Raw genomic sequence first — 27,751 nt, 5'->3', positions numbered from 1 at the left:
GCAATTTGACCCTGACAATTTCATTATGCTAAGTGTTTGGTAATGTGTTTTGTGTTGCTGCTTGCCTTTACACTGGTACCTAGAACCTTTATAGCCCTTGATGATGTAGGAGAATGTGCTGACCACCAGATGTGCCAGGTCCTTCTCTTAGCGTCGGGGCCGTATTGAAACAGAATGGAATAGTACACACTGGGTGGTTGTATCCCTAGGGAGAACGGGCAAAGGTGTGACAAGTGAGAAGTAGAACAAGCCTAGGTCAGTGGTACGTACAGAGAGTGTCGAGTCCTTAGAGGACTAGGCATGGCATGGAGACAGTCACTTCCCGGGACCAGGAAGTAAGAAGGCTGGAAGGATGGCATCCTTTATCTTTTGATGAATGGCCTTCCCAGGACTGTTAGCTATATTCTCTAGGGGGAGGATTCTAGGCGAATGATGATGCTCCCACGTTTGACCTGCCAAGCTGAGCAGTTTACCCCCTGGGATTTACCTGTGATACACGTGGATGGATTCTGCATCCTTTGGTGATTTCAGGTGAGGCACTGTGCAGAGGAGATGATTCAGGAAGTCTCTACTGTGTGGATTTAATGTGGAACCATATTAGACAATCTGTGCATTGTTTAGGCTGGAACTGTCAAAGGTTAAGGTTGGAATACATAAAAACTATATCCCCTCATGTTATACAAAGAGATTTCTGCTAGACTTCATGACAGTATTGATCTTGATCAGGTTGCAGTTTTAGTAGTTGGCTCATGAGACATACTCAGAAACTGTGATCAAGCCCTTGCTAAAGCTTTACAACTCATCCATGCAACAGCAGGAATTCTGGAAGATGATGAGGAAGAAGATCCCTTACCCTGTACGGTCCTCTGTCCCCAGATCCCTGTTACTGCTTAGGAATGTTCATTCTGAAAGAGACTTGCAGGAGTTGTCTAGGACTGAATCTCCTTCCTGTGCAATTGGAGCAAGTGGCAAACTAAAGAAACAGTTGTGTGGAATATATCTGATAAACAGTGCCATTTGTGCAGATAATATTGAAGTCTTTCATATTTAAGAAACAGTCATAAGGCTATTATCAGAAGTGGGCAAGAGAGATGGAGGTAGAGATACCAAGTGCCAGCCGTAGTGACAGGGAAGCTGGACAAAGACTGAACAGGATGCTCCATGCTAGGATGCCGTTGCTGGCTCTGTGGCATGGGACAAGACAGTTGTTCAGAGATGGCAGTGCAGAGCCGCATATTTGTGTGCTCTTAGATACCTTATGTAATCATCATATATTTGGAGAATGAAGGAAATAATTCTAGCAAGAATTTTCATTCCAGTCGGACATTGAGGATTGTCGTTGAAGCCCGTGTGAAGACTGAGTCCCTGTGGAAGAAGTCAGAGCACTGCACGAAAGAGCAGCCTTGCTGTGCTCCGGCTCTAAGTGGCCAGGAGCCTCTGTCTCTGTCTTCCTCCATTGCCTCCAGTTCCAAGCTCTCCTTTCTCTTCCCCTCCTCCCCACTTTGTTTCTATATTAGTAGTTAACAGTGAGGGGCTGGACTTTTTGGTGAGGTTCCAGTCTCTTTCCTTGGTATTGGCTGTCCATGTCCTTGGTATTGAGTGAGATGTGCCTAGACATACTTGTGTTTTATTGTCTTCTGTGTTGCCTCCTGCTGCCCACATGCAGCTTCTGAAATGAAGTTTCTTTTAAAGTTAACAAAACCAAAAAGAGAAGTCTCTAGTCATGTTGCCAGGTCTTCATAGTCACAGGGAGCTGCTGGGCACACAGCATCTGCACGTGTGGCAGATGAGGCAGATGCAGGAAGGCATCTATGGTGGCAGAGTTCTATTTAATGTTTTATATGATACTTTCATATGTTTATGTAGGATAAATACCTGTCCGATTAAAATGACTCTTTAGGTTTTAAGCCATAAATTTAAAATGTCCTTAAAGTGACGGCTGTTAGGGTTGTGCTGATTTACAAGTACCAACGCAAATCAACATTTTCTTTGATTTTTGAGATTACAGTGATACCACCTTTCCCGTCCATTTCCTCTCTCTAAACCCTCCCATATATTCTTCCTTGTGCTCTTTCAAGTTCAGTACATAATTTTAAAAATAAGGGCTTTATAACCTGTGAACGTTACTAAGGCCTTCAGCAGTTTTTTTCAGACCAAGAAAAAATATAAATGTAACAAGAAAGCTTGGTGAGTGGTTGCATTTCTGAGGCGAGAGTAACCAGGGAAAATGACAGAAGTAGAAGGCAGAGAGGATGGTAGAAGCCAGCGGTCAAAAGCATGCACCCTTTCAAAGGATCTCAGTCTTTATTTTTCTGTAGAGATAAAAATAAAGCTCAATGAAAGCAGTATTATCTTATACTTTTAAAAACCATTGTCTAATGGGCAAACCTTCATAGCATACAATGAAATACTTGTGTCAACTTGTATGGCTTGGCATGAAGGTTTTGACCATAGTGTGTAGTCAGAACAGCCTCTATTTTCATCACATTCATTGTGTAGAAATCTGTCTTTGCTGCATTTGTTTACTGCTGACATTTCCTCACAAAAGAGGGAGTTGTGGGTCAAAGGACGCTCACCAGAGCCTTGAACTGCTCCTTCCAGTCACCTTCTGCCATAACTGCACCTCGCCTGATGTATCCATCTGGTAGTGTCTGCATATACAGGTTGGAGGAGGTTAATTGGGAAGGGCCCTCCATCCATGTGACTATTGGGCTGTCACTGAAAGAAGACTTTCTAGCTCAACTGCTTTGGGGTACCCATGCTCTATAAATAAGCTCATTGCTTCCTCAGCATGACCTTTGGTGGCATTAGACTTTCGTTTGTTTTGCAGGCCTTATAAGGAGAGGACAGATGCTATTTACGACTCTCTGGGAACAGAATTCTCAAGACAGGAAGTCAGAACACGACCATCACCATATATTCCAATAATATTTTAGAATTCTTGATATAGACACAAGTAGTTTAGGTTACTCTAGGTTCCAAAATTTTTCTGAGAAATGGAGTTTCCTGAGATGCATCCTTTAAAAAGGTATCTCCAGTCAGGTGAAGTTTAGAATGTGGCCCCTCTCATCTGGCCTCTCCATGGAGACTCAGAGTTTCAAGATGTCACCCCTTGTTGACAGAGGTTTCTGTCCTACCCAGTCGTTCACTCCCAAAGAAAACACACAGAGGTCTACCTTAATTATAAACTGATTGGCCTACTAGCTCAGGCTTTTTATTAACTCTTAAAACTTATATTAGTTCATAACTCTTGTCTTCGTTATCCATGATGCTTGGTACCTTTTTCTGTGAGGCAGTCACATCTTGCTATCCTGTTTCCTCTGAGGCTGAGCCACAACTGCAGGCTGAATTTTTTTTTTTCCCCAGAATTCTCATTGTCCGCCCCCCCCCCACTTCCTGCCTGGCTACTGGCTAAGCAGCATTTATTTAAAATATAAGTGATAGAGTATAGATCATTTTTCCACAGCACTCCCTCATTTTTAAAAACAAGAACTCTGAATCGAAACTCCTTTGTTTAGCTTTTTTCCTGACCATTATCCATAACAACTTGTAACCAACATTCTACACAAAGGAAAATATTCATAATCAATTTTTGGGGAATGGGGGTATAGTTTTCAAGGCTACTTCCTGCTGATTGGGGGTGATGATAATCTTATAGTGAACTAAAGAAAATTTAAGATTATGGTCAAGTCCTGATTGGAAAATTCTGTGAGGCTTGATCATCTCAGCCAGCAGTCTTGAAACCGTTCTAGATGCAGAACTCAGAGGAAACTCCAACAGAGGTCTTCTGAAATGTTGGATCATCTGGGCTATCTGCTCCTATTGGAGATTCTTCAGGGAGTCTTCCTTGATCAAACCTGTTTTTTCTTAGCCCAGAATGAATCCACAGCCTCTCATTTCCTGTGGAAACAAAAACAAAACCTCTCCTCCAAAGTAACATAACCCTTTGACTTAAATTTTGAAGGTAAGGCATTATATATATATATATATATATATATATATATATATATATATATATTTAATCCAGCAGCATTTATAATCAAATATCTTTTAGCAGCTGTTGCTACTTCCTCAGCCATCACACAATTTAAAGACAAGACAATAACATACAGTATCCAGACTCTCTATGTATTTTCCATCTTTACATGGCTTTATTTTAACCCTCATTTCTTTTATTTTTATTTTTAATTTTTGGTTTTTTGAGACATAGTTTCTCTGTTTATCTTTGGCAGTCCTGGCATTCACTGTGTAGACCAGGTTGTCCTTGAACTCACAGAGATTTTTCTGCCTCTGGTTCCCAAGTGTTGGGATTAAAGGAGTGTGCCCCCACACCGAACTACTCTCTTTTTCTTTTTACTTTTAAGGACTTTATCCTTTTATTTTTATCCCAAGACTACACATATTTTAAAACACGCAGTAAACCATTTAGAGGTTTTCTTTGTCTTTGAATCTATCTTTCCTGTATATCTTTCTTTTTCTGACCACATGAGTCTTTAATTTGCTAATCAATATGGCTAGGATTAAAGCCATGGCTTTTATGGCTGGATCTATCCTATTTCTTCGCTTTTTTCTGAGAGTCTAGCCTCATGGCAGAGGTACTGGCCAGAGCCATGTTTATTGCCACAACTCTGTGGTGTTTCAAGATCTCTGACACCACCAAAAAGAATGCAGTCAGCCTTTTATCAATACCATTTAAGTATTTCATTACAGGGCCTCTTAAAAGATTTTTCAGCTAAAGCTTAAAAGTTCTGCTACTAAAGTTGAGTCAGGAAGCCACTCTTAAATGAGAATGCTTGCCTCTAGCAAGCAGAGCCCACCTGAGAAAATGCTGCTATCAAGAAGCTGTGCTTAACTCTATTCTTTTCTATCTAGAATAACTTCCCAAGCTCTCTCAGGTTTTTAAGTGGATTTGCTCAACACCACGTTGGATGCCAATTTGTTGTAATCACACAGAAACTGTATTAATTAAATCACTGCTTGGCCTATTATCTCTAGTTTCTTATTTGCAACTCCTACATCTTAATTTAACCCATCTCTATTAATCTGTGCATTGCCATGAGGTCATGGCCTACCAGCAAAGTTTCAGTGCATCTGTATCTAGTGGTGGCTTCATAGCTTCTCTCTGACTATGCCTCCTTTCTCCCAACATTCAGTTTAGTTTTTCCCACCTAGTTCTGTTCCCCTATAGCTCTGCTATAGACCCAAAGTAGTTCTTTTATTAACCAATGTTATTCACAGCATACAGAGGGGAATCCCACATCACCTTCTCTTTTCTGTTTAAATGAAAGGAAGGTTTTAACTTTAACATAGTAAAATTACATATAACAAAAACAGATATTGAATTAAAGCTACAATATTTATATCTACTTTATCTTTTATCATAACTGAGAAAAACTATAACTATCAATTCTTCAACTCCATCAAAGACTCCAGAAGGATATAACATTACCTAAGTAAGCAATAAGTTCATTGTAAGCAACTTCTAAAACTCTAGAATTGACAGAGACATCTTGTTGACTGGACAGTCACCCAAAGTTCTTTTATACCTTTGGGGCATTCATCTTTAGCCTACTCCCCCATAGTATTCAGCAGACTTTTCCACAAAGCAGGAAGTTTCCAAGACAGTTCTGCCCATATTGGCAGTTTTTCAGTCATATTTTTCTGTGTCCTGCAGAATGCCTAGCAGACTCTTTCATAAAGCAGGAACCCTCGAAGGATCGTCTCACCTTTAGGCAAGTACAACAGTCATTTCTCTGTGGGTCCTACATGTCCAGTTCATCAAGCAGTCCAGGCAAGAGCAGTTTCTTATCCAAATGGCTAACCAACTCCATAAGGAGCCTCTTTGATGCCATCTTCCTCTTGAAGTAGATCAGTGCTACCGGGAGCAGATGTGTCTCACTGTCATGAAAAGTCCCGAGTTCTTAAAACATTTTAAATGCCATATTCTGTAGTCTTTGAAAGGTTTGAAGAATGCCTATCCATCTGAAATGCATCTCTTTACATCTAGCAAATCGAACTAACATGAGTACAAGCTTGTCTATTATAGATGATTATCTGTTTATCTATATTGCTTTATTATACATTGCATGTTAAACGAGCTGCACCAACACAGTACCTTAATCAAGAGCAGAAATACATATACACAGTATAACAAAATTGACCTTAAATCTGTATCAATAAACCAAGATCCATACCCATGCAAATCTCTATAGCACATCCCCTTTTAAATGTAAATAAACATGTATAAACAATATTTTAGAATTTGGGCATAGTTCTCTAGATTTCCTGATGATTTATTTTGGGTGAAGTAATTTTTTGAGGGTGTTCAAGGAAATCTTTCAGGGGATCTTGGTCCATCAAACCACATTAGTCTGGAATGAATCCATAGATTCTCATCCTCTGTGGAAACAAAATCAGAACCTCTTTTCCAAAGCAACATATCTTTAGATCCATATTTTGAAATCAAGATACCTTTAAAATATATATGTTGGCTTAGCTTAGAAGTACCCCAGAATCAAATGTCTCTCTGCGGTCAAAAAATGTAAAGAAAAGACAATAGTATACATAATCCAGACTCTCTTTGCGTATTCCATCTTTCTGTGACTTATTTTTCTTTACTCCTTTTAATCTATGACTGCCTGTTCTTTGTCTCTTTAAAAACTTTACCTTCTTTTCTAACTCTCTATACTCTTTTTCTTCTCTCTCTCAAACCTACATACCTTTATCAAACACTGTGACTCATTTAGAGTTCTTTTATATCTGAATCTGTCCTATTGTGTATCTGTGATTCTTTTCTGTCCAAGAGTGCTTTTTAAACTTCAAAGTGCTTCTTAAAATCTTAAGCTGCAGCATTACTAGGGTATATACAGTATTTTCTGCTTGCTCTGCACAGTCCAACATGGTGGAAGTCCGGTCACCACCTCTGCAAGCCATGCACATTTGCCCCAGTTTTAGGCACACAGCAGGTCTATGTTGCCATTAAACAAGTTGTAGTACGTTGCTCACAAACCCCATTTCAATGCTCGGTCTCCTGAAAAAAAAAAAAAGAGGTTGTGCTGGCGGCATTGCCCAGAAAGCCAGCATTTCAAAACAGCATGGCTACTGCTGAATCAGGAAAACCTCTCTTAAAAGAGCTGTTGCATGCTGCTAGCAAACAACAAGAAGGTGTGTTAAACTCTGTATTTTTGTGTCTAGAATTCCTTTTCGAGCTCTCTCAGGTTTTTATTGGATTTTAGATGGCCTCATGCTGCAAGGTTTTGCAGCTAAAGCTGAGTCAGGAGCCTCTCTTCAATGAGAGTGCTTGCCTCTAGCAACCAGAGCCCACCCAAGAAAATGTTGTTATCAAGAAGTCATGCTTAACTCTATTCTTTTCTATCTAGAATAACTTCACAAGATCTCTCAGACTTTTAAGTGTATTTGGTCAGCCCTACATTGGCATGCCATTCTGTTGACTGAGGTTTCTGTCCTTCCCAGTCCTTCAACCAAAGAAATACACCAAGGTCTACATTAATTATAAACTGATTGGCCAAGTAACCCAGGCTTCTTATTTAGTAATTCTTATAACTTATATCAACCCATAATTCTTGTCTGTGTTAGCCATGTGGCTTGGTCCCTTTTTCAGTGAGGCAGTCACATGTTGCTTGCTCTGTGTCTGGCTTCCTTTGTGTTTGGGTGATGACTGCGGACTCAATCTTTCCTTTTCCCTTAATTCTCACCACTCCACCTCTACTTCCTGCCTGGATACTGGTCAGTCAGCATTTATTTAAAATACAAGTGACAGGGTACAGACCATTGTCCCACAGCAACCCCCAGGGGTTTGCACAGTAACAACACCACCCCAAAGTTCTGCTGTGTTATGTAAAACTTGATGAACCTTAATCTATAGTTAGAGGTATTAAATAGACAAATTATTTTAAAACTTCTGTGGTTTCATGTTTTAAAAACCCTTACCATCAGGATGATGGAGGATTTAAGGCTTGACATCCTTAAATGTTCAACTTAATGATAAAGGTTGCAGTCAGAAGTATGTATGTGAAGACTGTGTATCTCTCTGTGGTATAGATACATGAAGATTCCTACCAAAATGACTATAATTGATAAACTACAATAATGGTATTTAACTTATATGCAGTTTAAACATTTCTGTAGGTCTTAGCTTATTGTATGAAAAGAAGTACATCCTGTAAACATGAGCTGATTCAGTTACTTTGGGTAATGAAGGAGAGACCTAGGGATTAGAACAAAAGATCTTGAAGGTCCAGAAGGAAGGGGGAATGGGAGATGACCCTTTAATGACTAGCAGTGCTGTCTCCCTGGTGAAGCTTTTGAGAACTTTCACAGGATCACCCTGCTGTTGTCTCTGGAGAGATGACTCTGTGTGAGAGTATGAGCTGCAGGCTCTTCAGTCAAGACAATGGGAACCCTGCCCACAAAGGTATGGGGCATTTGCTCTCATTCCCGCCCAGTATAGTCCAGGCCACAGCAGGACACAAAGCAACCTGCCCACTGTAAATTGTGTCACACTGTCAGCAAGGTAGGGAAGCCACTCCGTGCAGGGCTCTCATGATTCACCTGAACAGGCCTCAACTGTTTGCCTGAATGGAGCCAACAGCTTGAAATGTGCTTCAGCCAGGACTGCCCTGACCTTGATCTCCCTTAGACTGGCTATTAATCGGCTGACTCCGGGTAGCAAGGTGTAATGGATTGCGTGTCATCCTGTGGACTTCCAGGGCACCCACATGGCATCCTGCATTTTGTGTCTTCTCAAGGACTCGGTGAGGGTTGAAACATGCAGGGGTGGAAGGGCTCCTGTCTTCCCCTGATGCATCATTAGCTGAAACAACACCACAGACATTGCTGTTGCTATGCAGGAAGGGAAGAGACTGCAGGCCCTGCAGTTTCAGCAAGGCTCCTCTAATACTGAGCACTTGGTAATCTCCTCTGCCTACACTGCCCAGACCCCCTTTGGGAAGCTTTGGCTGGTCTATCACCCATTCTCTATTTTTATTGCTTAAGTTTCCCAGAGAGTAATTAAAAGTGTGGGACTCAATTTTTCTCCACTGCTGATAAGTTTTAACAGTGAGGAAACTGAAAATCCTTCACAGGGTTAACACAGGTCAGAGCTGTCACAGTTCCTGTGACCTTTTGGTTGTCAATCACTTATTATGTTATAATTACTGTAACACTGACTCATGGCTGTGTTTCAATTATGGTCTACATATATTTCATGTAATAATTATATTTGCTGATAACAATGGAATGTTCATAGCTTGTATATCTTGCCCAAAAGGTACTAAAGCCATAGAGAGGTGTCAAAATAGACATTTTGCATCAATGCAAACATGTTCTTTTAGTCTGTCTTCCCTTTCACACTGACAGCTAAGTATTCATCACTGAGGAGGGGCCACTGTAAAATGTATTACAGATGCTTCAGAGTGCTCCTTATTCTATCATCTACCTCACAGAGTTTTGTCAGATGCAGAATAAGGCTGAGTAAAGAAACATCAGGGTCTTCTGGTGTTTTCTCATTATCTCTGTGCGTTTCCAGTCAACAATATGATATGCATTTGAGTGACCAAAACATTTCAATCATGATCATAAGAAATACTTATTCTTCCTAGATGCTTCTGATGATTATTAAAATATAACACGTTTACATCATGACAATCTTGTATCCTACCCCCTAGCAACAGTTAGATAATGATCAAAACTTAACAAGTTGGGGAACTTAGTAATTTAGAAAGCAATCATCGTACCCTAAGAACTTCTAGTCAGTTCTTCACAGACACAGAAGCATCAGATACCCATGAGCTTTCCTTATTTTAAGGAGTGGCACTTTGAGTTTATTGACACTTGAGAGAAATTATTTGATTAGATCGATTTATTTTATGTTCACCTTTTACTCTTGGGAATACTATGCTGGAATGGCAGTTGTCCAGCTAGAGAGAGTCAGCAAAATGCAAAGTCTGCACTTCTGCACAGGCTGCACCTCTGCACAGACTGCACAATTGCACAGACTGCACATCCATCTGCATAGGCTGCATGTGTGCAAAGGCTGCAGTTCTGCCAAGGCTGCACCTCTGCCCAGGCTGCACATCTGCACAGACTGCACACCATCTGCCAAGGCTGCACCTCTGCAAGGCTGCACAACTGCACAGGCTGCACCTCTGCACAGGCTGCAGGACCCACCAACCTCCATGGGATTTGGGGCTCATGTATTACTGAATTTTGTCAAGTGTTCCCTAGAAACCCAACAGCTGCGGTCCAGTCACGCATATCATGAGGAAAGGCTAACTTGGCTGTGCAGATACAATTCTAAGAGGAAACTATCTTGAGTCTTCACTGCTGTGTACAGAAGCATGAAATAGAATTCAGGGCTGCGGTCTCTGACTTTCCCAGACTCGGAATTTCCTGTCCTCTTCCCAGACTTCAGTAGCAAAGAAGAGTTTAATTTCCTGGTGTGCAAACACTCTGGCCAGGCTCTTGGCTGCAAGCTGTATACTCTGATGAGTAGGTCACAGGGCTGTTGGCAAGAAGAGAGGACACCATTCTTTTCAACCTAAAACTAATTTTTCTAAGTTTCTGTCTCCTCCTGGAAATGTTCATTCTTCCAACCTCACTACATGTTCCCGTGGAGTTTGTTGTGTGGCTTGCCTCTGACAAGTTTTGATAGAGGGTGTCTGGGCTCATTTTGGACCAGCACTGACTGGACACTCTCTCTGCTTCCTTCCAGCAGGTAAACCCACCTACAACAGCTTCTATGTCTACTGCAAAGGTCCCTGCCACAGAGTCCAGCCTGGAAAGCTCCGAGTTCAGTGCGGCACCTGCAGACAAGCCACCCTGACCTTGGCCCAGGTAAGGAGGCAAGGGCAGTGTCCTCCGACGGCTGCTCTTGCCTGGATTAATAAACCTGTCTCCGTGGAGCCACCTTTCCCTGTTTCTGTCCGAGCATCACCACGTGGAAAGTAAAATGTTCTTCTGAGAGGTTGTGATTGCTGATGACATTCAAATTTCATGTCAAATATAGCTTCCCTCTGAGCTTTCTTCTGCTCTGTAAATTCAGCTGCTACATAGCACAGCCATATCTCCCTGACACAGACACAACATACGTACATGCACATGCACATACATGTGCATATATACACATATACACACACTCACATGTACACACACAAACATCCCCACATGCATGCATGCATGCACACACACACAAAATCTATATCTTTTTTTTTTCAGCTCAGGTTTGCGTAGAGCCTAGTTATAAACGTAGTAGCCTCACAATGTGAAGGGGTTATTTTGTGGAAGAGACTCTGAAGGGATTTGAGAACTGGAAATGTGCTGCGTTCGGACTTGTGTGGTGCGAGCTGGGCTACACATTAGAATACACTAGAGGCCCACCTGGGAACAGTACGCTGAGGTTGATTGATTACGTGACAACTTTCCACTAATAGTAGTAGGAGTAAGGGCGGTTGTAGATCCCCCGTGTCCGCACTGAAAGCAGTGGTACCAAAGTGAGCACTGCCACACCTGTTCACCTTCTTGCATCCTGGCCCAGAGTCGTCCTCATGTTTTCAAATCACTGGGGAAGAAAATAAAAGGATGAGCACCAGTGTGTGCTCGGGCCATTCTCTGACACTTCAGTTCCACTGTTTGTGAATGAAGTTTGGTGAAACCCGGGCCACCTCCTCCGTACCTGTTGTCTGTAGCTGTGTGCATGGACACGGGCAGGATCGCTGCTGGAGCCTGAGTATTCATTTGAGAAAACGTCTCTCCGCCTTTGATATAAAATATCAGAGCAGCTGCTGAAAGGGTTCCATGTGACTTGTGAAGTCCTGCGTGAACGTGTGCTGTCGACGTGAGCTGGCCATGTCAAGACTCCAGTGCCTCAGACCTGCTAGAAAATGCCAAAGCCTTCCTGTTCACGGGGAGGCGCAGAAGGACAGTAAAGTCTCTTTCTGTCCATGTACATATGTTGATAGCGTATACAGAAGATGTCTCCAACTGCTTTCTCCGCCCCCGGATATTTACAACCTGAGGACTGCTCCCCTACAGAGACTACTCCTACCCAGACTAAACCTGTTCCCTCGATCTGCTGTGCACCATTGCCCTGCCTCCTTATCTATCTGTATGTAATCACCTCCACGTTTAGCTGTATACAATGACTCCCCCACCCACTCTGTTCAACGTATATGATAAACACCCTGAGCTTCCAGGCTCCTGAAGCTTCTCTGTCAGAGATTTCAGTCCACCCAATCTCAGCCTGTCTATGTGTCTCCCTGAGTTTGTCTTTTCTTTATTCTTTTCCTGCCCTAGTCTGGTCTTCCCCAGGAGCTATGCCGGGCGTTACAGTAGACTGATATTGATGAGGCATAGGGCAGTAGCGTTTGGAACATCTGATTATCACAGCCGTGAGAGCAAAGGCAGAGAAGCCCAAAGTCCAAGGGAGTCAGTGCTCAGCTGGAGATAAGTACCCCAAGTACCAGATGTAGACCCCAGTGATGAGGGCTGCTTGGAGTTTGCTGTGCAGGAGATAGGGAGTCAGGGAAAGTCCTGATCAATGAGAATTTGGGGATTTGTTTAAAGAGAACATCCTGCATAAAGGAGAAACCGTGAGTCTGTTTCCTCAAACCTGTGATTCAGTGTTTACCTAGGATACAGTATTTTTAACTAAATAATGAAATCCACTGAGAAGCCATATCATTTGATCTGAAGCTATTACAGTAGACCTTCTCTAGCAGGCTCACTGAACAGGACTCCTGCTTCAGAGCAGGTTGCGTGGGTCCAATGGGAGTGTTCTTCCACCTCCTCCTCTCCTTTGCTGATCTTAAGTCAACACGCAGCCTCTTTGTGTATCCTTAACCTGATGGCTCCCAGTGGTGAAGGTGTCCTTACTTCCTGGTGTGTCTTAGTGCAAACGGCAAGCGATTGCCCTCTCTTTGTTCACTGCATCATTCCCAGTGGTGAAGGTGTCTTTACTTCCTGGTGTGTCTTAATGCAAACGGCAAGCGATTGCCCTCTCTGTTCACTGCATCATTTATTTCTCAACATCACTCTAGGTGTCATCGGTAACCCCATGTTTGATTTGAGAAAGCTGAGTCTTAAAGGGACCCGGGAATTTACCCATGGAAACCAGAATTTAGGCAGGCTGAGTGTGAACCCAGACTGTTTTGTTTATATTAAGCTCTGAGGATAGTTTGCTCTTTTTCTCCATACAAATGAATATCCACCTAAGGATCACACAGACAACACACAAAACTCAGGCCTGTGATAAAGTGTGTAGTTAGGTCTGGGACGGCAGGGGAGGGAAAGATGCTGGGGCTCAGACTGTAACACTGGCTAATAGACAGCAAGCTATGTGGAATAAGACTCACTGTGGCTGAATGTTCTGTTTTGATTTAATCAAGATAGTCATAAGTATATAATTTTATATGAAATTTGTCATTTGAAAAATGTGCTTTATGGAGGACAAATAGAGAACAAAAAATAAAACCCCAACAGAAAAATAGCAAAACCTTGCGGCTTCTGTGTCCCTGTATCCAAACAAAGATGAGCATGGTAGACACTACATGGCAGGTTGATGTTAGATGCTGATGATGACCAGAGCCTGGGTGAGATAAGGATCCAGTCAGAGTCAGAGAGGCACTGTAGCGTCTGGTTGAAAAATGGTTGTGGAGCCAGAGCGTCCCTGGAGCACAGCCAGTTCCCTTTGTCCTGCTTTTGTCAGTTTGGGGAAAATTCTTCACTGACATGACAGGATGTATCTTTGGTAGGGAGATTATGTCAATATAAAGAATGCTTAAGACAGCATTCAGGACACATCAAAAAATGTCAACCTCTTTCCTCCATCATTCTGTCACCGTCTACATACATATATATCTACTTGTATATATGTTTGTTTGTGAGCTGGTGTGAAAATCTAGGTTTTCGCAGGTTCCTTTCAGAGAACAGATGCTTTCTCTACCTCACTGGATCAGAGGCAGCTAGGATTTCAGCTTCGCGGAGCTTCACCGTCCTCTAAGAGGAAGTTCCAGCCTCTGATTTCCAGGACCATTTCCGAGAGCCATGTGTGTCAGTCCAGAGGTGGCACTCTGCCCCATCTCACCTGCTGTCCCCAGGACTGCCTGAGATGTCCTCCGTGATCATCACTGCTCCAGTTCTCCTTCTGCTGTGCACTATTCCATCTGTGTGCTTTACGTGGCCTGACAGCCTGTCCCTGTTCCTTGCTTTATCCCCATAAGCTCACTCTCTCTTACCTGTGCACCACAAAGCAGTTTATGTTGAATGTCGGTTCTGTTTCTGAGCTTTCATAATTGACTTCGTAGAGCCACGCCCTTTTGAAAGCCTTATTATGATGTGTTGGCAACAGTTTGATAGTTTCCCTACTTGGGTTTCTTATCTATATTTTCCTCTGATTTTTATGACACATTTACAAAGTGTTAAGTGTCTAAACAAGAGAGTCCAGTGTTGTTCCTCTTCAACTGTATTTCAGAGGTAGTGGAACCGGTCCACAGCAGAAGAGATCCAGTGCTTTGGTCTGTCGTTGAAATGACAGTTCTCACAGGACAACTACGCACTCAGTGGCAGGCAGTGGAACTGCTGCTTATCCTGCAGGTCAAGAAGGGTGATTTTTATATAAATAATAGTCACCTGTTCGGTTTCGTTTTCCAATTCTTCAAAAAATTCAGCAGCTTATGCAATTTTCTTTTTATGAAAATTTGAGAATATAATATCATAAGTAGGTGACCAATTGCAATCAATTAGTGTGTGCAGTTCATTGAAAAATATCTACAAAAGAATTCTTGAAGGAGAAAAAGTAGAATCATCTTAGCTAACTGAGTTACTTTTAAACATATGTGTTCATTTCTCTTGTCTAGAGAAACCAGTCTGCAGAGTGGTGGCCTGTAGCATGTCTTTGTGATCACCTCTACATGTTTTGTTGTTATTAGATATTCAGTAATGATGCCAGTTCTCCTCAACTCTAAGGACACTGGGCATGTGACAGCAAAGGGTCGTTCACACATTGGTTTAAACCACACTTCACCTTTCATGTGCTGCCCCTAATAAACGGGCAAGGAAGATGGACATTAGCCATCTCTGTCCTATGGGGAAATTGGAGTCTGAGGTTTTGACATGACCTTGCAAGTGAGTTGAGAATCAGCTCACACACCAGGTTCTCTACCATTTCCAAAACAAAATATCCCTTTCATTTCACGGTGACCTTGCCCAGGGTTTCAACTAGATGGAGATCATCTTTAGAAGTGTGAGTGCTTGCTGGAAAGCAGTGAGCACAGCTGATTGAAAACACATGGCAGGCATTCAATTTCTCAACCACTGCTTCAAAGATTACCCACTTGGGGCCATGCAGGAATGAGATAGGGGCGAGCACAGCAGGAGCTGCCCTGTGCATTGCTATTGTTTCTGGTTGTAGTGTTGAGCAGTTAAATGGGTAATTTAAAATGACTCATGCCACTGTTTCAACAACTTTCCTAGGACCTGCTCTTGCAGTCCAAAGCAGTCTCAGAGACCTTTAACGTTCTGGCTGAACCGGGACTTTAGTTAGAGTAGCTGCTGATAGGGAGGGCTCTTTCGCTCTGAGGGATCCTTTTGACTCCCTGCAGACCACCAGTCTCTAGTCTAATCTAATGGGATCGCTTTCCATTGAGGGTGAAGTATCACATCCATCCCCATCATCACTCTTAGCACTGCCCACATCCTAGGGGATGTCGGTTTCCTCAAGAAAAAGACTAAGTACGTCGTTGTATGGTGGGAAGAAACTGACTTATCCAATTGGAAATAAGCTTCAAATATACAAAAGGTATTTAGAGAGTCAAGTCATTATCTCCAGTAGCACTTGGAGGACAGAGCAGATGCAGCCAAGAGTCAGGAGAATGTGCCTATGTGCACATGCTGCCTTGGGATATTTGCCTGCTAAGCCCACTAACACCTTAATTTCTGATTAAAGCTACACATAGCAAATCTCTCCGGGGTTACCAGCATTATCCACCACTAGAATCTCTTTGTTTGCACTCAGTTTGTTAGTCTTAAAATTAATCAGAAGCCAGGAGATTACTGCAGCCAAGAAGTTTGGATGATATTTCCCCTACAATCACTGTAATTACTTTATCTCAAAAAGAACTTTATCTCTGCCACCCTAATGAGATAGTCTGCCTCGAAATAGCATTAAAGCTAAAAGGTTTCTGATGAGAAATGGTGCAATAAATAGAATAAGATGTAAAGTGCCTGGCATGATGGATTTTGTTTAAAATTGGTTTATAGATTAGGCAAAATTTATGTGAGGAAATTTATTAAGAAATATAGTTAAAACGTGTAATCATTCTTAAACTTAATATTTGCTGCAGATTAATTGTTGGTCAGGAGTTTGCTTGCCTGGGAAGCTATGCACATGTTTGTAATAAATTGCAGTCTTGGGCTTATATCTAAGCTTACTTCCTTTCTGATGTCAACATCTGATGCAATTGTCCCCTCTTTGTGTCTTGTCATGTTGACTGTCAAGTGTTTCAGAGATTCGAGAGTGCAACCAAGACTCTGGACACATTACTGCATGTCTCTTGAAGTCTTTCTGAGGTGTGTTTTGTACAGCAATGTGGCAGCTATGCCTGCATTCCATCTTGCTCAGTGTTTGCCAGGAGGCCTCCACGGAAGATTCATCTCCTGGCAGCTGCAGGATCCAAGCCAGTGAACACAGTCAGGTCCAGAGACTGCAGAGCAGAGGTTGGGCCAGTGCTGGGTTCACCTCCACCTCTCATCCTGCAATTGTTTTCCTGCCTGAGCTTTCTCATGCCTCAGAACTCTTGCCTGCTGACTTTTGCTGCCCGCCCGCTTTCATTGTGTTCTCCATGGTGCTGATCAGTTTTATTTGGTGGCCCCATGAGGGAAAAGACAAAGAGAAAACAGTACATAGTGACCCAGGAGATATGAAGAGCTCAGAGCTCCATATATATATACATATATATGTATATATATATATATATATATATATATATATATATATATTGTGTCTGTGTGTGTGTGCGTGTGCATGCGTTTTACTATGTTAGGATTAGGTAGAGAAGCCATTTATAAAGTCTGACTTTGGTGATTCACAGCACTCTCAGAAGAGTCAGCTCCTAGAAATGGTCACAGGGCATACAGATAAGCTATACACATAGAGGGCATGACCGGTGCATATGCTAGACGTCTTGAGTATTCAGGACATTTTAGGATTGTTTTAGTGACTCTTGGTGGGTTCTCCAGTTTCTAACTGTGGCTCTGGTTGGAGAGACTGCAGTGAGAACATAGATGGGATGGAAGGACACAGGACAGGGGAGAGGGTAGTGTAGTAGGAGCTGTGGGGCTGCATTCTGCCACCCAGCTCCCGCCACCGGCTAGCTTATACCCGAAATAACAACACACAAACTGTATTCATTTAAACACTGCTTGGCCTATTTCTATCTAGCCTCTTCTAGGCTAACTCTCGCACCTGGACTAGCCCATTTCTAATACTCTATGTAGCACAGCTAGGTGCGCTTACCAGGAAGATTCTAGCCTACATCCATCCTGGGTCGGAGCTTCATCGCGTGTGTCTGCCCAGGAGCCGGGAGCATGGCATCTCTCTGAGGCGTCTGCCTCTGAGAGGAGAGCTGTCGAGTCTGAGCTCACTTCCTCTTCCTCCCAGCATTCTGTTCTGTTTACTCCACCCACCTGTGTTCTAAGCTATGAGCCCAAGCAGTTTGTTTATTACTTAACCAATTAAATCAACAGATTGATATATGACACTCCCACATCAGGGTAGGACAGGCAAGTGGGAATTTCACCCATTTATTGTAGTAAGATGGGCAAAGCTGGAGCCAGCACACATGTTCAGACTGGGAAAGAACCCAGTGCTCTGGCCCCAAGGATCCTAACTATTGGATACCAGAGGTTCACTTACATTTGAAACCAGACAAACTATGGATAGTCTTCAGTACAAGTAGATCCCCAAATTGAATGGGATATAGCTAAGCAAATTATTTTTATTTTAAAAAAAAAGCCTTGGAATTTGAATTCAGTGCCCTCTACCTCATCCGTTCTGGGACAGTACTGCCCTCTAGCTGGGATGTTTGTTTGGTGATCATGACCCCCAGAGATGGGAAAGCCAGCAGTCAACCTTGGACAATGGTAAATAGGTGAGTCAGACCAGAAAGAGGTGAGATTGTCTGACAAAGGTGGAGCTCTAAGTGCGTGTGTGTGTGTGTGTGTGTGTGTGTGTGTGTGCATACGTTGGTGGAGAGAGGTTTAAACACAACCTGGGACCCCCACCACACCTAGGGTGCAATGCTGACACATTTGGGTGGGAGGAATCATCCCCCTCTTTGGAGCCACAGTGATACCTGGAGTATAACAGGTGAAGGGGTATTTCTGGAGAACCTGGGTCACTGTGAGTTACAGAACTCACCCCCAGAAAACCAAAACTGATGAAATGAGGGAGATGCCGCAAACTGAAAAGGAATTGTTTCTCTTTGAGCTGGAACTTCATCAGGAAGAACATTTAACAGAATTATAAGAGAAGAAATGGAAAATAAACAACTGCCTATTTTAATCAGTAAAATGTTATTTAGACTTAAAAACAAGCTTAAGAAATTGGTACAGTGTTACCAGCAGAGCGGTTGGCTGTTCTCAGCTGTCCTCTTCTCTCCTGTTGTCTGAATCCGCACACAGGCTGCTTTCCTGCATGCCCATATTTCACAGCCAAACATTTGTGATGCTGCATTGTTATTCGAATTGATTCCAATTAATCCAACCCTGCAGAAATGATGTCAATGTTTCTAATTCATTAACTGTTTAATCTGATTAATTATTTTCCTTTAGACGCCAGTGGCAGTTGTCATTCACTGGTGGCTCCTCCTCCTCCTGCACTCTGTGAGGGTTTAGTTTTGCAAACTCTAAGGAAAGGAAGGAGTAGAAGCACACTGTCATGGCAGAAAGCAGATATCCCCAGCCCAGCTTTTAACCTGCCCCAAACAAAGACTCAAACACTTCTGAGAGGCCAAACCAGAACCTCTAGATGGTCACTCACTGTTCCTGCTGTGATACCTGCCTGTGCTCTGGACACGTGTTTCTAGATGAAGTCCTCTCAGCCATAAGCACGAAATTTAAATACTACTTCTGAAAAAAATATGAATACTTTCATATATGTAGGAGTTAAATTCATTATTTCTTACTTCTCAGATACATGGTCTTATATGTCATAAATGATTAGTTTTATGCTTATGACTTATTACTGACCGTGAACCAGAACCTGGACTCAGCATTTTGCCTGTCTCTATCTGTTAGTTGCTATATCTGAGCAGCTCTTTTTCTCCCTTAATTTTCATATCTGCCAATCACTATTTCAATGAGGGACCTAATCTCTATGTGATTTGCTTTTGAGTTGGAAGATAATAAAATATGTGTAAGTTAGCAGTGATATGGATTTATTGATTTATTTAATTGGAAATTAGAAATAAAATTACTTAGAATTTTATTTCTCATACAGTAGGATATATTTAAAACTTTTATGATGGAAATATTTATTGGAACTACATATAATGTTTTGATAGGTCACAACCTATGGATATGTCTAAAGTATAAGGAACAGATAGGGTTTTCTATAGGAAAACCTCCAGATCATGTATTTTGAATTGCAGTTGCAGGTACTTTTTAGAAGCCAGTTTTCTTTGTTTATTGGATCAAATGCTGCCTGCTGGCATTAGTAGAATTATAACAGAGGTGACCCACAAGGACAATGCTGTCTTCTCTAGTACCAGCTGGACTATCTTATGTGTTGCTCACTGTCCTTCATGGTGCACCTTCGGGTGTCGTGGTGTCAAGTCTGGGTATGAGACAGGGAAAGCTATTCCATTTTATTTAAAATAATGATGGCAATAATTCTCAAAAATCCTCAAGCAGGTTCTTTGATCTATTTCACTGTTCATAACTGGGCCATGTCACCAGTGACATTAGAAACCAAGTATCTTCTGAGCAGAACTGGAAGAGCTTTGGCTGTCCTCAGCGGATCTCATTGTTCTCCTTGTTTGTAATTGGGAGTTCCCAGTCAACCCAGAGCTCTTGAATAAGGAGAGAAGATGTGCTGCGTGGGAGTTAGTTGCAAGGAGAAGGTCCGTCTGTTCTTCCTGGCCACCCAGCTAGCTTAGCCCCAAAATAACTACACAGAAACTGTATTAATTAAATCACTGCTTGGTCCATTATCTCTAGCCTCTTATTAGCTAACTCTCACATCTTGATTTAACCCATTTCCATTAATCTGTATATTGCCACATGGCAGCGGCTTACCAGGAAGGATTCAGCATGTCTATCTTTGGCGGCTCCATGGCGTCTCTCCTTCTGCTTTTCTTCCTCCCAGAATTCAGTTCTGTCTTTTCCATCTACCTAAGTTCTGCCCTATCAGCAGGCCCAAAGCAGTTTCTTTATTAATCAATGAAAGCAACACAAAGACAGAAGGACCTCCTACACCAGGAGTGACTAGTGACAGCCATGTTGGTGATGTATGCTGGGTGGCAGTGACTAGTGTCAGCCATGTTAGTGATGGCCACTGGGTAGGAGTGACTAGTGGCAACCATGTTGGTAATGAGCACTGTGTAGGAGTGACTAGAGTCAGCCATGTTGGTGATGGGCACTGGTTAGGAGTGACTAGTACCAGCCATGTTGGTATTGGGTGCTGGGTAGGAGTGACTAGTGGCAGCCATGTTGGTGAGTACATAGTTGTTTTAGATAAAGTTCCCAGATGAACAGATTTCTTTACTGAGTAGAAATTTTGCTCTCATATGCCGTATTTGCATCAATACCTTTACTCTAGCAATTTGACCAGGCTTGGGATTGTTCTGGTGAATGAGAAGCCACTGCTTTTCAGGGGTTCACTGTACACACAGTTGTGACTGCCTGCTCCTCTGCAGAATGAAATTGATATAGTATCCATTTACCACTTAGGAGCTTTAGCAAGAATTGGGGAAATAAAAAGCAGATCTTTAGTGCAGAGGGCTAATTTATTTCTTCTTTGCTTAAGAAGTAAATTACTTCAAAACCTCACCAGGGAAACCTAAACAGAATTTAACAGTCTTGTCCCAGACCTTAGTAGATCTTTTGTCAATGTTTTGTTAAAAAAAAATAAAAAGGCCGAGCCTATCACCCCACACTAATAAACTGTGGGAGACAGGGGAGTCCATTGAAAATGCTGCCCTGGAATTAGGCAGGGCATTCAGCGCAGGACGAAGATCTGTCTGCACATTATTTTATAGAAGCCTTTGTACTCACGCATGCATGCCTTTCCGCTGGGAATATCAAGCTACCTGCACAAATGTATCATTAAAGCCAGATGGGAAATGGAGAGGTTAATTGACTTCACTTGGGTCACACAGTGAGAAGGAGACTAAGCTGAGAATTAATTCCTGGGAACGGGAATGCAGCTTCTCCCCGAAAGCTCCTTCGCTGTGTTACATGAGTTTTCTCACCAGGGCACAGGGAGAATTGAGACCTGTTCTTTAGCCTCTTCCCCAAGAGTCAGTTTTATCCAGCTGCACTTCCTGAAGCAGATCAAGTCTCAGCAGCGGGATAAGGGGTGGAACACGAGCATCTCCTTCAGTGCAGTGACAGGGCTCATGTACCCAGATAAATGAAATCATGGACGGGGGAACGGTCACAGATTAGGAATTTTCAAATGACTATCCAGCCAAGTTGATCTGCTTTAGTGTGCAATACCAATGAAGCCAGAACCTTTGGTGTTAGCCAGTCAGCAAGGCCGCATGCATCTCTGAATATTTTTAATACCCTACCACTACTTATTGGTGTGCTTGAACTAAGGGTTCTCGCAGACATCGCCAATCATTGTATTCCTGGCCAGTGTCAGAATGACTCCCGATTCTTATGCACTATAAATCATCAGTTGGCAGTGAGAATTTCATATTCCTTTAGAAAACCACTCTAATAACGATGCACTGACCTGCTGCCTGTGACGTGACCTGCAGTTAAAATAATCAGATATCGCCAGAATTGGAAACTGGCGTCATCAATTTAGAGACAGACAAGTTCCCCTTTCCCATGATAGGCGAAAAACCTGAAGAAGTAGTCCACTATTTAAAGTAGTTGTGGCAAAGTTCAGTGCAAGCAAGTGTGACATAACCTACAAGTTGTATAGTGTTGCTGTAAGCAGATAAACTGCATGAATAGAAACGGAGAAAATGAGATACAAGTTCATAAGACAAATAGAGTGTGACCAAAAATCTAAAACAGAACGTGTCCCTTGGGTGCCTCTGTATTCATTCATCACAAGATTCAGTTCCAGAAGTATTGCCTTGCCTGTCTCTGTACCAGCATAGTACACAACATACAGAATCCATCTGTAAAGCATAAAGAATTAACGTAAAGCTTCATAGTTGCTGCTTGCCTTGGCTTATCTGTAATCTCTGATCAGAAATGGTTTATGTAGTCATCCACTCTGAATCTCCAGTCCTGATAGAACAATGTTAGGTCAAATGCTAGCCGACCTTTCGATGGAGAAGCCTCGCCTCAGTAATGTGCTGGTGTACCTCTTCTTCAGTCCCTGGACTTTCACTGCTCCCAACCACAGCTTTCCCTGTTGCCCCCTGAGCTTTCAGGGATGTCTTCTTGGGCAGAGTGGAACATGGTCTAGTTGTAGTACTTCCTCATTCTCTCTGGGGAGCACCAGTATGCTTTTTATTTAGATGAAACTTGGGAACACAGGCTAGACCCGACCTGAGATCACTGACCAAAATCAATGTGCCATATAACAGCTGTATCATGTGATTTCCATCATTCCAATAAGTTTTCCCCCTTTTGATTTAAAATGAGGTTGCTGTCCTGTTAAGGCAGGATGTAGACAATCACAGTGCAGACTCCCCCAATGCCTCATGTTTTTTCTCTAAGCCATCTTAGTAGGGCAACTTTTATACACACTGGTTGGTTGGAAATCACTCCATATGCCTAGTAGGTGGTGCAAGGGAATTCTCTGCACATCTTTTACTAAGATTTCAAAACTGCTCAAAAAATTAAAGTCTATTCCAAATTATATACCTTACTTTGCATTTGTGATTTACATATAGAATCTAGACTTCTTTTGGCTGTTAATATCTGCTTCATTTGGTGCTCCAACTGAAACCTGAAATCTACAAGTATGCTATATAAGCTAAATATGTAGAACCTTTAAGAGTTAAAATATATTTTCACTCTCAGCATCTTTCTTGATATGTGAATCATGTGATTTTTGGAAAGACGGGCATCACAGTGGCCATTACATTACCTGAGAAAAGCGTACGAGGCTCTCAGGCAGAGCAAGGCCTGCTAAGGGGGCATCATTATCTTTAGCACTCCATACTTCTTAGCCTCCCTGAGGCATTTAGAATGTTTTAGATGTACAGGATCACTGCCATTCTTTCCTTCTAAGATGTTCTTCTGTTTCCTTTGATTTATGTTTTGGAGCTCCTATCTTTGCTGGGGCCATGGTTGCCACTGACATGTTCTTTGCTTAATGTCATGTTATAGCTGTTCCAACCATCTATTAAATTCCATCTCAGAGTATGGAGATAATAAAAGCTGAAAATGAGCTGAAATGTTGGACCCCTGATAAGACAGAGCTGCTGTCCTCTAGACTAAGTTAGATGCAATAGTCTTTCCTGGGGATAAAAGGCTTTCCAGTTATCTTATCATGAAGGATGCTGGGAATACTAGAATCTGGCTGTCCTAATGTGAGTGCTGGTCCTTTCTATTGTTTGCTTAGGCAAGAAAAATAACTTTTAATAGTGATATATATATATATATATATATATCCATTTAGAATAGTATGTTCAGCCATGAAGTTTTATTTCTTTTATTTAGAAAACTGTAATTTTGAGGATGTGACTGAAGATGAATTGGTCTTGACATTAAGTTCTATATTTGAACCTAATGTGTCATTTGCTGGAAAAGATTTTTAAATTTCGCAGTACAACTTTATCCAGTACAATTTAGTGAGCACTGGCTTTCAAATGACCATGTATTATATTGAGCCTGGAAATTTTGGATGAGTTCAGAAAAAAATCTATAACATTGAAAAATATACTTTATGTGAAATATATGATAATTATTGTAACAAATTGAGGAAAATGACCATTTGTATGTTCAGAAGCAGAATCTAATACAGATTTCACAATGCCCATTTCACCTTTAATGAATGAGCTTGTATTAAGGTTATAAAGGGTAGACAACCTAGATGGATGGTGGTGTTTTGCTTTAATTATAAGTTTATGTGTAACGGCTTTAAAGTAGATGCTTCATGTAGAGGAGAGAAAATAGGGGAAATTGCCTCCTGCAAGTTTCTCAAGGATTTACAGATAAGCCCTGCTCAGTGCCACCCATTCTGCTTCAAACACATGAGCTGATGAATCTTCACAGCACGTAAGAGACTGTGTGTGGATCAGGATGGGAGTACAGGCAGAAAAGTGGGGCAAGCTCAATGCAGAGGGTCCTAGAAGCCTGAGCATGGGATGAGAGGCAGCCAGTTGGCTTATCATTTTATACCGGAGGAAGTGAATGTTTTCCCTGCTCCATTTTGCTGTCGAGTGTGTGATTTGGCCGATTAGAAGGGTAGAGTAGAAAATCTGAGCACATGCATTAATTGGTACAGCTTGGTGTACAGTACTGCTGAGCCACCTAGGATGGCAGCCACCACTACATGTGACTCCTGAGGTTTTACTAAGTTAAAACTAGAGAAAAAGAAACCTTTGGTTCCTCACCACTGCAGCTGCAGCTCAGGTTCATAAGTCCCTGTTAGCAGTGGGTAGGGTGTTAATTATGCCACAGAAGCAGCTTGTCCCGCGTCATGGCAAACTCCCCTGGGTATCTCACCAGACTAGGGAATACTGGTTGGATTGGTGAGGTAGACCTACCTGTATTTTATTAATTATAAGCATATTTTATTAACACTAAGGAGAAAGGATAATAGGAAAAGAATTTAGTGACTTGGCCATTGCAAGGTGATGAGTGGGTCTGGTGGGTGCTAAATGGGGGGAGCACAGAGATCAGTGGATACAACCTTCGGAAAGGTTGATGGTTGATGAGTTCGGTGGTTAGAAACCAGGCATGCTTCTGGCCTCCCGATGAGCAGCCATGGGGTCTGGCACCATAACCGAGGTTGTTGGCTTTTTCATCAAAGTCATTCCTGCACCATGCTGAAACAGGAAGCAGGCTGGACGTCTAGGCGAGCACTTTACCACTGTGACTGTCCACAGTGACTCAGGGAAAGTTTTGCACATGGGAAACCCCATATGCTACTTTCTTGCAGGGACCTTTCTCTCATCCAACATTCACAGAGTGTTATGGGAGCTCCTTCCGCTCCTTCAGCCAATAGCCGCTGAGATACCAGCCCATTGGGGCGTGGTCTCTCTCTTTTTAAAAAAGTGGCCACTTCCGTCCACTTTCTCTGGCTTCCGGCTCTGCTTCTGGTGGTTGGATCCATGGCATCTGACCCAGAGAGGAGAGGCATGGCTATTGCCTCACTTCCCTCTTCCTCCCAGCATTCTGTTCTGTCTACTCCACCCACCTAAGGGCTGGCCTATCAAATGGCCAAGGCAGTTTATTAACCAATGAAATCAACACAAAACAGAAGACCCTCCCACATCAACAGAGCATCAGTTCAAAGTTGCCAGAACCGAAGATGTGCTTGGCAAACCTGAGCTAGTCAGGTGTGTCCCATGGGCATTGTCTGTCCTGGGGAACAGTGCCAGGTCACAGGTCACTTTGCTGGCAGCCTGGGAGGTGTGTCCTATGATCATTGTCTCTCCTCGGGAATGGTGCCAGGTCACGGGTGACATTGACTGCAACCTGAGTTTTGAGGCAGAAGTCCACATTATCTATAGGATCTTCTTATCTCTGTCCTCTCCATAATTCCACATCCAGATAAGGGCCTCCTCACCAGACTGTTAGAGGGCTTCAATGGGAGAGCACCCTGTATTCTCAACATGTGAAAACCCAGTGCAGCAGCCAGTGTGGTGCTGGGTATCTAGGCATAAAACCTTATCATCCTGGGGACTCTTGATTGTAAAAATGCTATTTTTTCATGAAAGCAGGTGTATATTGGTCCACTGCTCTTGTTCTTTCTCTTTAATATTTCCTTCTTCAAACTGGCAAAAAAATCACCCATATTAGTTTTTCAAATATATTGAAGAAACTGGCAAAAATGACCTAATTGGTAATAATAGATTTTAAACATAGGTGAGAGAGAGTTTTTGGTGGGGCTTTAGTTTTTTTTTAATATTTCAAATGATACAATAATACTACCCTGTAAATTAATTAAAGACGAATACATTTTGAGTTAAAATTGTTGAAGTTTTCTTTAGGAACAATTATTGCAGTTCATCAAGACATAAGCCTAACTTCTCTGTGAGCCCATGCAAGAGGTACATCTGCCCACACAGGTTCCTGTTAGAGCTGGGAACTCATAACATCTGAGAACAAACAGCATCCAAGTACCAAGTCTTTCACTGGCCAGCTTCCCTGGGCTGCCTAGGAAGAGAGTGCTGGGAGCATCCCTCCAGGCATGTCAAGACTTGTGGACACCCTCTGAGTCTCCTCCTCGAGCCACGGCCCTCCAAGCTCCTGTGGGTCCTGACCTGTTCAGGTCCTGTTCAAGGACTGTGATGGAGCAGTGCAGTTCAGAGGGATAAAGCATACACGAGCATCTCCCAGACACACTGCAAACAACTGATTTACTCAACCATGACTGACACAGAGGTGCTCACTGGGATGCAACAGTTGCTCCACTTTGGTCTACTAGTGTCTTCAAGGACTAGGAAGCAGGTGCCTTTCTGTGGCTTACCAGATTCTGGGAAATGTCCCAAACCTTGCAGGATCACAGATAACAGAAGAGCTTCTAGCACAGGAGATACATCAGGAGCAATGTCCCCGAGAATGAAGACATTGTCCACTAAGAGAGACAAACAGGAGCAGGTGGTTTAGGAACCCTGACATAGAAAGCTGTTGATTTTTCTCAGTGTTCCATTTTCCCGTCAATGTGAATGCTGATTTCTTCTATAAAAGCAGAAGGGTGAGATCAGTAGCCTTGTTACATTCAGTGGTGCTTTATCTGGAAATACTGGCTCTTGATGACCACGTTGCAACACAAGAAAACAGTCCCATGTCCCATTATGCAGGCTTCCAAGACTTAACTGTGTGCTTCAGCGAGGAAAGGAAACCCTGCAAGCTCCTTCAGTCTTCCAGAGAGGCCACCGCAAAGGAAACTATAGAGCTGCGCCCCTGCTGTATGGCAAGCTTTGTTTCCATTCTGTTTGTTGAGTTGTGGCTGGGTGATGTCTCCGAATCCAGCATTTCTATCCCAGTTGCCCAGTTCTACGGTAGCGGATGAACTATGATTTTATGTCTAATCCCTGAACTCTAAGCAGCTTCCCTCTCTAAAGACTGCAGCTTAGTGGATTTGTAGCAACCAGCTAGAATTACCACATCACAAATACAGCAAGTAACAACTCTGAGCCATTCCAATGTGGGACGGAAACCAGCGGATGGAAAGAAAATATGTAAAGCGGACACATTTTGCATAGAATCCCCTCCTTTCTAACTCAATTATCAGTAAGATGGCAAGCTAGGAGGTTAGACTGCTGTGGTCATTTGTTCATGTTCTAGAGTAGATGTCCCCTATCTGACTCATTACCAAAACTGAAAAAATGTATTTTCAGGGTTTTGATAATAACATGACCAAGTTCTCTCCTTG

The 27,751-nt window shown here is 42.5% G+C and overlaps 1 protein-coding gene across 4 annotated transcripts in view; it reads left to right on the top strand.

Moving 5' to 3' along the window:
* Prkn (parkin RBR E3 ubiquitin protein ligase) overlaps window positions 1-27,751 on the top strand; it is a 1,202,830-nt gene that overhangs the window by 441,286 nt on the left and 733,793 nt on the right. For 3 of the 4 annotated variants that reach the window (XM_041680299.1, XM_041680302.1, XM_041680303.1), the window contains exon 4: window positions 10,733-10,854. In XM_041680299.1, coding sequence (XP_041536233.1) covers window positions 10,733-10,854 — 122 coding nt within the window. The remainder of the gene's footprint in view (window positions 1-10,732; window positions 10,855-27,751) is intronic. The other variant, XM_041680301.1, reaches the window with a different exon arrangement.

The sequence above is a fragment of the Microtus oregoni genome, unplaced genomic scaffold (assembly GCF_018167655.1).
Source record: "Microtus oregoni isolate MIOR12 unplaced genomic scaffold, Mior012 000033F_ref0000390, whole genome shotgun sequence".
Classification (NCBI taxonomy): domain Eukaryota; kingdom Metazoa; phylum Chordata; class Mammalia; order Rodentia; family Cricetidae; genus Microtus; species Microtus oregoni.
This window is presented reverse-complemented; position numbering and strand designations above follow the sequence as displayed.